Source organism: Cibotium barometz, chromosome 48 (assembly GCF_041138505.1).
Source record: "Cibotium barometz isolate CiBa-2024 chromosome 48, ASM4113850v1, whole genome shotgun sequence".
Lineage (NCBI taxonomy): Eukaryota > Viridiplantae > Streptophyta > Polypodiopsida > Cyatheales > Cibotiaceae > Cibotium > Cibotium barometz.
In genome coordinates, this window is record NC_141093.1 from 29,570,186 (window position 1) to 29,582,527 (window position 12,342).

Below are 12,342 nucleotides of genomic sequence, written 5' to 3' on the forward strand. Positions count from 1 at the left end.
ACACAAGCTCTATTTACCTTTACCAATGGCACTTATTAGAAAAAAAATCGCTAAACAAAATGTGATACCTCTTCTGCTTGGAAGGTTATCAGGTACTTGCTCAGCCCCAATGACTGCAAAAAGCTAGTGATGGTCACTGCTTCTACCTGGCCAAAAACAACAAGGCGCATTCCATGAGAAAAGAAACTTATACCAATAAAATTCAACTTATTAAAAACTTGACCTCCACATTGCAAAAATCGGTCTTCTTTTACATAGATATGGTATGGTGGCAGAAGCATTTGGAATTATAAGCACGAGTTAGTGATTCACTTGAGCAATCAAGCTAATGCCTTGTCTCACTGCACAACTCAATGTATATAACCTTAGGCCCTTCACACCACACCACCGGGATACAACTTGTCAAGACTCACTGTCCATTCTTGAAATTGCCTGCTCGTTCTTTTGTTATTTGTAAAGACCCTTAGAACCTTACTCCCTAAGGATCAAAGCTCTCAGCTTGAACCTTCTGCCCTCTCCAGATTTTGTGCCTGTACTTTTCTACAAAGAGGGCTGCATGTCAATAGAAATATCCATCAGGAAGCATCATGCCATTCACCAACTGTAATACAAGGTAGACATAGCTCAGCCTTGTTGCATATTCCAAGCTTGCTTTGATTATGGAAGCGAAAAAGCAAGAGTTACACTCACAGAAAAGGTAAAGACACGACTAGCCTTCATAGGAAGGCAAGAGGCTTGCTCTCACAGAAGAGGAGGCCCTTTTTCACAAAAACGTCAGGGGCTTGTGCAAGAGAGGCTTGGTTAGGTCAGGAGCTTGGTTTTTCAGGAGAGGAGAACCAGCACACCAATCAGAGTGTGTGTGAGTGAGAGTATTGTACATCAGTATGGACAGGTCAGAGATAAAGCTATCATACACTGCCAACCACACTGCTCGATGCATAGCCTGGTGACTTTAATTTCTGGAAAATGTGATACTCTAAGAGGGAAGTGCAGCCCATCATTGGTCATAATCACTCGCAGCAGACACATACAGGTGCAATTGCATAGCAACCTACCTTGCACTGTGTGTGCCTAAGAGTCTAAAACCATGGCAGGAGAAGACAAAAGAGTCAAACCAACCACCAACAGTTTCCAAAATGATGAAAGAGAGTTTCCATGACGAAGGCTATAGACATCACTAGCTTTTGGGAGCAAAGCTGAAAGAGAAAGAGGAGCAGGCTAAGGAAGAAGAGCCATGGGGGAAGCTTTTAGAGTCAAAGGATTTCAAAAAAAAAGGTAGAAAGCACACAAACTATGCCTGTTTGCTTCACATACAAACAGAATCGACCAGTTTGACCAAAAATGACTTGCATTGACTGGTGTTGACCAGCATCTAACTTTCATTGACCAGCTTTAATCTAAGAGTCCACGGTGTTTGGCCACTGTTTTATTGATGTTTGTCCAAGAGTTGACCAGATTTTTACACAGGACTTTCTTCGCAGGCTAGAAGACTCTCCCCATGCTACTCCAAGGGGTGGCAGTTATATAACCAAATGAATCCTGCTGCAACCCAGCCTACCGCACTTCAAGACCAGACACAGCCCCACATTCAGTCCTATCTGTACAGGATTACAGTCTCCTAACGATAGATCATCAGTAGCATGCAGCAATCTTTCAAACAAGTCAAAACCCACAAAATTTCGAGAGAAAGTAGGCAGGCAATGTGGAAAAGAGAAGTGTGTACCCCAGTTGATACTTTTGTTGCACTGGAAGGCTTGACAGCTGCTGGTGGAGGCTTGCTCCCAGGAACAGTTGTAACAGCTGGTGTGGTTGACTTCATGGCAGAAGAGGTGCGTTGTTGTGGCACAGAAACTGTGTGCGTATTTGTTTTGGGGGTTGGCATTGGTCCAGAAAGCTTCTCCCTTAGATCTTTAACTCTACCAGATGCATCGTTTCCACTTTGACCCCCCCGAGACACATTCTTTTTTAACTTAGACCGTAAATCCTGAGTGCTTATTTGCTCACCTGGTAGAAAACCAAGCATTTACAAAAAATATTGAAGCCAGCTCCATGCAAATCACATAACTTTGTATAAACAAACAAAACACCATCACAACACAACAAGTACTTTTTGCATTCGACCGGCTGTCATCAACATCATCGTACATATCATGCTGCCACTTCCCATCAAACCCCTGAAAGCTGCTACCATACAATAGATGTGTCAACTCTCTCTCTCTCTCTCTCTCTCTCTCTCTCTCTCTCTCTCTCTCTCTCTCTCTCTCTCTCTCTTATAGCGACCCCCTCCTCAGGGAAGAGAATAAACTGATCAGCGAAATGGGAAGGCCACTTGGGGAAACTCGGATGGAGGCCCCCACCCACATGGACACATACATTGCAAACACAGAGAAACAGGGAATCGTGGCTTTGCAAGCACGGGATGCCTTCACAAGCATCAAGGAGATTTTACTGTTGCAGAAGGAACACTTTGACAAACAGATCACAGATATGCAGGATGTCCACCACAAGGAAATGGCAGTCATGAAGACCCAAAATAACCAAGGAACTAGCTGACCTAAATATATCCCTGGTTACAAGGGATCCCCCTAAAGCTCTGACCACTGAGTTGTCTCCGCTCAAGAGGGAGAATGAACTCCTCCGGGATTGCAGGCAGCCAAGCTAGAGATCACACAGGCTCACCCAAAAGGTGGAAGCCACCAAATCAGAAATCGCAGAGCAGTTTCACAACAAGGTAGAAGCCACCAAATCAGAGATCAACATGGAAAATGCTGGCCTCAAGGAGGAGCTCGATGCCACCTCCAAGTGGATGGAAGTAGCAAAGAAAGACCTTGAGGAGACCTCCAAGTGGCTGGAGGTCTCCAAGAAGCAGAAACCGGCTCAACCATATCAAAATACAATCATGATGGCTACCTTTGAAGAGGAAAAGCAAAGGCGATCCTGGACACTACACATGCAGGGCACCGGCCTCCCCGTAGGGAGCTCCCCGAAAGAAGAGAGATATTATGAAAACATATGGGCATCGTCAGGATTCCCTTCATGGATGCTTGGCCAGCGAGGAAGGACTTGACCTATGAGAGGCCTTTGCTTCTCAGACATGGGAACTCGGTCAACCTTCCTATCCAAGAGGGTGACCCTTCGCTCCACCAAGATCTACTTGAATGATGACCTCACCGCCTTAGGTGGAACACAGGAAAATCGGGATGGGTCAAGTCGTGGAAGCAAGGCCAACTGGCTGTCTACAGAGATAGACGTGTCATCATTACAGAAAGATGCCCCGCATGACAGGGCAGAGTTCTTAAGACCATAGACATGCTTCGCATGGCATGGAACTCTGGTCCAACCCCAATCGCTTCGCAGAGACCTATGAAGGAACTCAACTGTTAGGGTTAGGGTTTGGAAGGTACTTCAGCAAAAACGTAAGAGGCAGAGAGAGGAACACGACTGCTCTTGTATTGAGTGTGATAAAAGTGAAGTACAATAGCCACATAAAGAAGTGACCTAAAAGATGTGTTCACATGGTCCGGCCATAAAGTGTGCCAGGTGGACCAAATCACTTATAAACTATTATAAGTGAAACTAAGCTAGAACTGGGGAAAAAACCTCCACTAACTGAAGTAAAAAGTGCCCCAGTAATCTACTGATCATCACTAGCACTCCTCTCGGTGCATACACAGCATAAAACCCAACAAACCCCCCTGGAGTGATATGTGATCACTGTACATCATCCACCAGACGGAAACAAATTCAAAGCAGTGCAGAATGCTTCAAATTTCGGACGTGGTAATGCTTTGGTGAAGATGTCTGCCACATTCTGATCTGTAGGACAGTAGATCAGACTGATATCACCTGCCTGGAGTCTCTCCCGAACAAAATGATAGTGAATCTCAATGTGTTTCGTGCGAGCATGAAACACACGATTCCTGGCCACAGCAATGGCACTCTGACTATCAGTATAGATAGGTATAGGCTCCTCCACTGAAATATCCATATCAGTCATGAGACGACACAGCCAGACACACTCAACGGTAGTAGTGTAGGCTGCTTTGTACTCTGCCTCACAAGACGAAGTGGCCACTGTGGTCTGTTTCTTGCTTAGCCAAGAAATACATGAAGAGCCAAGAAAGAAACAATTTCCACTAGTGGAATGTCTAGTATCAAAATCACCAGTCCAATCTGAATCGCTGTAAGCATATAACTGCATGTCACCCCCCTCAGGATAAAGCAATCCAAGAGACAAGGTACCCTGCAAATACCGAAATACACGCTTCACAGCTTGCCAATGTGACAATCGTGGGCTGTGCATGAATCTGCTCAACTGAGATACGGCATACTGAATATCTGGCCGTATAGTACACAAGTAAATAAGGCACCCAACAGCCTGAGCATATGTAGTGGCATCAAATAAAATACTGTCGTCTTGTAGTGACAGTTTCATCCCAGGCTCCATAGGAGTGCTAATAGGCTTGCAATCCTGAAATTTAAACTTCTCCAAAAGTTTAGCAACATACCCAGATTGCAACAACCCAATGCCTCTGTTATCCTGCATAAACTGTATGCCCAAATAGTAGTGTACGAGCCCCAAATCAGACATGTCAAATGTCTGTTGCAGTATCTCTTTAAAAGCTGCAATTTTGTCATCATTTGATCCCATGAGCAAAGCTTCATCCACCCCAGCGTGTCGCCATTTGCAGCACCGATCTTATTTGTCAAGAAGAAAGATGGGTCTTCTCTACATAAAGACTGATGACCAACAGATCTTTCTCTTCTTTCTTTACATACAAAGTGGCTTCTGATGGACTGTTCACAAAGCCTTGAGTGAGCAGGAAAGCATCTATTTTTGCATACCAAGCTCGTGGAGCTTGTTTCAAACCATACAAGGCCTTTTTCAGCCTGCATACTTTCCCTTCATGACCATGTTCTGCAAAACCTATGGGCTGATATACATAAACTTCCTCCTCGAGGTCCCCATGTAGGAAAGCAATCTTGATGTCCACTGGTGAACAACCCAACCACGATGTGCAGCCAATGAAATGACACACCCAAGTGTCGACATACGGGATGTAGGAGCAAATGTCTCCTCATAATCAATGCCCTTCTTCTGTGCATAGCCCTTTGCAACTAGACGGGCTTTGTACCTGTCAATGGATCCATCTGCATGTCTTTTCAACTTATAGACCCACTTAGTACCAATGGCTTTCTTGCCTTTGGGCAGATCAACCAAATCCCATGTTTCATTCCTTTAATTAGAATCAAGCTCATCCTGCATGGCTTTATTCCAATGCACATTGTCTCGTGCATCCACAAATGAATCAGGCTCATCATCATCCTGTAAACTGGCTGCCATAACCATATTCAAATCCATGATGTGTGCATGCTCATTGGTCCGTGTCTCCCTACGAGTACGACCAGCAAGAGGATCCTCTAGATGGCTGTCCTGTAATGTCCTAAAATACCATCTAGGTATGTGTCTGACCTGTGGAGCCTGCTGCCCCATATTTGGCTCAACTTCTGGCTCAAATTGCTGCTGAATTTCTGCACCACCTTCATGATTGGCTGGCTGTCCTGTACCCTCATGAGTAGAATCACCAACTGTGGAATGAAACTCCATAGGTACTACACCTTCAAACACATCATTTTCAGCCTGATTTGCACCATAACCAGCCATGGATATTTCTGATTTTTCATCAAAAATCACATCCCGACTAGTGAATATCTTCCTGGATAGTGGGTCATATAACCGGTAGCCCTTGCTCTCACGGCTATACCCAACAAAAATGCATTTTGTGGCTTTATCATCCAACTTCCTCCTCAACTCTTTGGGTATGTGTGCATATGCAAGACACCCAGAAGTATGACAAGCACACATGACAGCTTCCACCCAGAAGATATGTGGTAGCTTCTTTGCCTTTAGCATTCATCTGGCCATCTCCATGAGTGACCGATTCTTCCTTTCTGCAACCCCATTCTGCTGTGGAGTATAAGGAGTAGTATACGGATGTTTGATACCTCTACTCTCAAGAAAGGAATTCAACATGTGTGACATATATTCCCCCCCTCGGTCAGAACGGAGAGTCTTAACCTTGCATCCTGACTCTGTTTCAGCAAGTGCTACAAAGGCCAAAAATGCATCATATACCTGTGATTTCTGTGTCAACGGATAGACCCAACATATACGAGAGAAGTCATCAATAAATGTAGCAAAATAGAAGCAACCTCCTAATGACTTCGTCTGCATGGGACCACAAAGATCACTGTGTATAAGCTGCAACTTTGCATTTGCTCGTAGAGCCTGATCACGTGGAAAGGAAAACCGATGCATTTTTCCCAAAATACATCCTTCACATATGTGATCTGGATGCTTCTCCATAAGAGGTTTGCCTGTCAACATGTTATGTCGCTGCATAAGCATAAGACTACCAAAATTTACATGCCCCATGCGAGCATGCCATAACTCCGCATCACCCATAGCTGGAGTAAGAGTGAATGCATTATATGCAGACTGATCCACTGGCTGAAATGCATCCAACTGATAAAGTCCATGACATAATGTACCAGTAAGCATCAAGGATTAGCTTTGTCTCTGACCATGCATTTGTCATCATAAAAGTGGACTTGCATACCACACTGTGTTAAAGAAGAAATGGACAACAAATTCTTCTTTATCCCTGGTACATATAAGGCATCTGTAAGGCGAAGAATAGAGCCATCAATGGCTGTGAGCTGAATCTCCCCAATGCCACGAACTGGATATGAAGCATTATTGGCACACTAAACAGTTTTGCCAACAGGAGCAAGGCCTACATGACAAAACAAATCCCTACGAGATGTAATATGCTATGAAGCACCACTATCAAAATACCAAGTACATGCATGCTCTGTCACACTGAGTGCCTGTGAAGACCAAGAGGCATCATAGCTGCATGTGTAGAAACAGTAATCCCTGTCCTCAACAAAAGAAGCAGTCTCCGAAGGAGCTTTAGAGGCTTCATTTACAGACATCCCAAATTCCTTTGCCTTCTCTTTGGCAATCCTCTTCCTACACTCTGTGATGTGGTGACCTGGCTTCTTACAGTAATGGCATTTGCCCTTCTTCTTGGGCTGTCCATCACCTTTCTTGGTATCCTGAGATGAACCACCATCACCTGAATTCTCATTTGAACTCTTTGGCTAAGATTTGCCTTTCCCTTTTTGACCTGTAGTAAATGCTTGTTCAGCACTTGTGTTCATATTCATGTTCTTCCTGATTTGCTCTTCTTGTAGCAAGAGAGCAACAAGTTCTTGATACTTAAGGGGTTCAACAGCATTCCTCATGCTGAGGTTCAAAGAGGTATGAAAAGCCAAGTAAGATCTTGGCAAAGAGTTCAAGATGGTGGACACAAGCTGTGTCTCAGGAATAATCTCATCCACATTGATGAGTTGCTCTCTCAAATCTTGCAGCTTGTTCAAGTGGCTTGACATATCATCTCCTTCATGCATTTTCTGATTTTCCAGCTCTCTTTTCAAAAACGAGATCCGAGCCTCATTACGGGCAGCATACATCTGCTCCAAAGTCACCCATGCATTCCGTGAAGAGCCAGCTGAACGAATATGAGGTATAATAGACCTCTGTACTGACAATGCAATAAGTGACAAGGCTTGTGCATCTCTCGCATCCCATGTCTTCTGAGCATTTGTTCTTTGAACAGGCAATGGCTGACCTGGTGCCTGTAATTGTTGTCCTCGTCCACGAGCACCCCCTTGGGGAGGAGTCTCTGGAGCCAATGAACCTGGACGTGGTTCATCACCACTAACAAAATCCCAAAGACCTTTTGCCACGAGCACATTTCTCAGCATAAAACTCCACAAGGAGTAGTTCATGTCATCCAACTTGTCTTCCTTAGACAAATACGTGAATACATCACTCTGCTGTTGATTTGCCATTATGCCAATGCACAATGCTGTACCTGTGTATCAAAAAACCCAATAGCAACAACCCTGAAAGCAATTGTACTCCACTGAATACAGCTAACCCAAATATGTCTGCATTCTCAATCCTCTAAATGTGCAACACAATGCACCACTGACTGAGTAGAGCAGCAAAAATGGCTTACACAGTGCCAAAATGCCCAAAGTTACTGCACCCAAAACCTTGCAAAAAACTTGTAGAGATTTCTTTGCAAGAAAATCTGCCTGTATCTGCCAGAAATTTTTCACAGAGAAAATGCCCAAATTTCAAAACTTGTAAAGCTTACCACAAATGTGACTTTTGCAAGTACAGGCAGCTGTAGACTGTACGGAACTAGTGTACGGTACATTGTAGGTACAGGTCGACTGCACGCTGTCGGGCAGAGTACTGTACGGAACTGGGCGAGCAGCTGACAGCGAGTGTAAGTTGCCTACAGGTACTGTACGGGTACAAGGCGACTGTGTACGGAGCAAAGCAAGCACCTGTACGGAGCAATGAACTGTACGTGCAGCTGACGAGTACAGTACAAAACAGGCGAAGACCTGTACTCTCAGCTTGGCGAACCTAGCTGTACGAACAGTTGACTGTGCAGCTGAGGGCGGCTATATGTACGTAGCTGCAGCTGAAGTAAAAAACAAGCGAAATGATAACAAGCGAACTGTACGGACCTGGGCGAACTCAGCTCTGATACCAAATGAAGGAACTCAGCTGATAGGGTTAGGGTTTGGAAGGTACTTCAGCAAAAACGTAAGAGGCAGAGAGAGGAACACGACTGCTCTTGTATTGAGTGTGATAAAAGTGAAGTACAATAGCCACATAAAGAAGTGACCTGAAAGATGTGTTCACATGGTCCGGCCTTAAAGTGTGCCAGGTGGGCCAAATCACTTATAAACTATTATAAGTGAAACTAAGCTAAAACTGGGGGAAAAAACCTCCACTAACTGAAGTAAAAAGTGCCCCAGTAATCTACTAATGATCACTAGCACTCCTCTGGGTGCATACACAGTATAAAACCCAACAACCTACACAAGTAGAGACATCGTTTTCTACACAAAGACTCACCAAAGCCCCGAGAGAGGGCTACCCAAGTTGTCAGGATAAGTATGGGAATTTGCTTAAGAGGCTACACTCGTACCTTTTGGAGGGGGGTTTTGTGTGTGTGTGTGTGGGGGGGGGGGGGAGGGGGGGGGGGGGGGTGGTCAAACAAGATGAGGAGGCCCGTTTATGTGGATGCGCCTAGCTAGGCCTGGCTCACAGACTTTCCATATTGCAGTATGTTACTTCCCACCCAAGATATCTACCTTTGCACATGATGAGTCCCCATATATCCCCTTGTTTGCAAACACAGTGGAGTTCTCCCAACGGGAGGCATCCTCAAAAAGCAGGTACACATGTATGATTTTGATGCAGATTCAGTCATGCTTTCAAAGATAGACTCTAGAGAGATGGGGACACATCGGTCATGACTGGACACAGGTTCCAACAAAGAGATGGCAGACGGAGCCATGCATGCGCTACTCATCTACAACGGGATGCCCAAATGGCCGGCATCAGATCATCTCACCTCCTTCCCATATTAGTTGAGCATAGTGGATTACTTGATGGGTCTGTTAGCAGTCATCTCCTGTCTATACTATATTACTCAGTAGGTAGTGAGGGCCATTGTTGTGGGTGTGCCCACCCGTGTAGGAGTCTCACCTCCTTCCCATATTAGTTGAGCATAGTGGATTACTTGATGGGTCTGTTAGCAGTCATCTCCTGTCTATACTATATTACTCAGTAGGTAGTGAGGGCCATTGTTGTGGGTGTGCCCACCCGTGTAGGAGTCTCTCCATTTTTCCTCATTGTCCATATTTTCCCAGTTTTCCGACAGGCGCGCGGGGGGGGGGGGGGGGGGGCCTTGTATGAATTGGCTGACTGGTTATTTGCTGCCTGACTTCATCTTGTGCTGGCCGACTGGTTATTCTCTCAGTCGTGGGCCCATTCAGGGGCTGTCCGCCCAGTTCCTACTGGCTGACTGGCTGCCCCTACATGTATATATAGCATGTCATACCCCACACTAGTTTTGTACCAGATTCAGGTGTATATAGCAGAGTTTATACAGCCTTCTCCTCTCTTGCATTTCTGTACTTTTTGCTCTCAGTACTTTCTCTCATTTTCGCTGCCCATTTGACACGGTATCAGAGCCGCTCGGCCTTCAAAGCATCAAAGATGGTGAGAGCATTTGGGACTACTGCGTTTGGTGCCCTACGGGACGTGGAGAAAAAGGTAGAAGGCGTCATCATTGCTGGACAGCCACCTTGCATTTATTTTTCCCACCCACCCTCTCTTCACAAGACCAAGTAAACCGCCGAGATGGCAGAGAAACATGTGAAGATCTCCACCCTCCCAACGTTCCCGGTGGACCGACAATTGGACGGGAAACTATGGCATCTGGCAGGCAATGATGGAGTCTGTCTTGGAGTCTTATGATTTGGCTGATTTCATTGTGGTTGGAGTTCCAAGGCCAGAGTCGGAGGAGGAGGAGCTTTCACTATCCGCCAAGAAAGAGCGGGAGGCTCAGGCACAGTCGTGGGATCGTGTCAATGCCTGTATGCGTTCTTTCATTTTCCTTAATTGCACACCCCAAGTGATCAATCATATCAAACATATGACGTTGGCTTGAGGGATTTGGCAACACTTGGCTTCTTTGTACAATCGGGTATCGCCCATGAAGAGGACTTCCTTGGAAGTGCAGATGCAAGTGATAAATCTTGCAAAGTCTTCGACGATGCGAGAGCACATCAACAAACTCCAGGCTCTTTAGCAAGAGGTTCTTCAAGATGGGAAGGAGATATCATCAGAGGACATGGCCATCACCTTACTGTCTCATCTATCCCCTCAGTACTTAGCTTTCTATTCTTCTTTGGTCACCAGTGGGAGCATAGTTGCCAAGCGTTTCATGAAATGTGTTTCAGAAGCGTTTCATTCATTTCCCAGAAGTTTCAAAAACGTTTCATACAAAAAGGGGAGGTACAAGCCCCAAAATTTATATACAAGTTTATAATATGTTAAAAATATGTTGCCTTCCTTGCAAAAGAATATTAAACATGCATCATTTACACATTAAAACATGTTTACAAGCTAAAACTAAAGAATCTAGGTGACCCAGTTACAATGGACACCCATCTGAGTCACTGACCAATTGGCATAAATAAACTAGCAACATCAAGAACCAAGATCTGGATTTCATCAATAATGGCAACTACTCAATAATGGCACTCAAAGTGATCACAAAAAGTTTGAATCCTGAGCGGATATACAAAAAAAAGTAAACTGAAGTCTGAAATACACAGTAAAGCATGGTGAAGCCTGATAGATGCAATCATACATGACAAACAGTAAACTAGAGGAGCTTGATAGCCCCAAAGACTAGAGTCGTCAATCTGGAGTCTGGGCACTCAACCCTCAACATCCTCGATGTCCTCATCGATAGTCTCCTCCGTAGACTCAACGTCACTCTCAGAAGAGGACGATACTGCCTCAGCAGCTGCACTCGTCTCAACTGCTGCACTGGTACTAGCACCTCCTGATAATGGTGTTGTAGATATGCTCCTGTGCCATGAGCAGATGCCATTAACTGCTCATACAACTTGGCATATATGTCGCGCTCCTCATGAGGAATCTCTGGAACATCTTTCCTCTTCTCAATGTCGATTTTATCGACATTGACCTGGCGAGGCTCTATCGGATTGCCCAACTGCTCAATTAGGTGGAGATCGCAATGACAATACACCAATTGCTCCAACTGAGCAGTAGACAACCTATTCCTCTTCTTTGTATGGAAGAGGGCCCATGTGCTCCAGTTCCTCTCAGCAGGACCCGAACTGCAATCCTATTAGAGGACTCAAATGGCGAAGCGTTTCTGCCATTAAAATACAGAAACTTTGTAAGTGCAGTGTATTAAGTATAATCATCATTGATCAATGTATTATGTAAATAACAGACTTGTCTTTTAGAGTTGTACTCACCAAGTGAGGACTACTGATCCCATACTTCTCCCACCATGAGACTGGCTGAAGTTATGTCTCTCGCATGACGTGTGGCTGGCATTCCGATACACTTACAGCTCATCCTCCAAGCATCTCATGAGCTCCACGTCTCCTCCTGTCCATTTCTAAATGTAATCTTGCCATCCATCTTCCAACTCTTCATTAATATACTGCGCCTTACTACGCCAGAGAGGGTGCAATATGTGGGCAACCACGTGGATTGGTCTATGGAACCATCCCACCGATCGTTCCTGAATCCAAACCCGTTGACTGTCCTCAACCCTGAAAATTAGCCATGAATGATCAAAGCTATTAGCTCACTCCTACAGACTACGATACAAGTTACAACAAGAAGGCAACTAGTTG

General features: G+C 45.0%; 1 protein-coding gene across 2 annotated transcripts in view; it reads right to left on the reverse strand.

Annotated features, from left to right (window-relative positions):
• LOC147611049 (uncharacterized) overlaps window positions 1-12,342 on the reverse strand; it is a 50,242-nt gene that overhangs the window by 18,065 nt on the left and 19,835 nt on the right. For both annotated transcript variants that reach the window (XM_086785698.1, XM_086785697.1), the window contains 3 exons: window positions 2,108-2,181; window positions 1,724-2,004; window positions 69-146 (listed from right to left, as the gene is read on the reverse strand). In XM_086785698.1, the coding sequence (XP_086641824.1) occupies window positions 69-146; window positions 1,724-2,004; window positions 2,108-2,181 (433 nt within the window). The remainder of the gene's footprint in view (window positions 1-68; window positions 147-1,723; window positions 2,005-2,107; window positions 2,182-12,342) is intronic.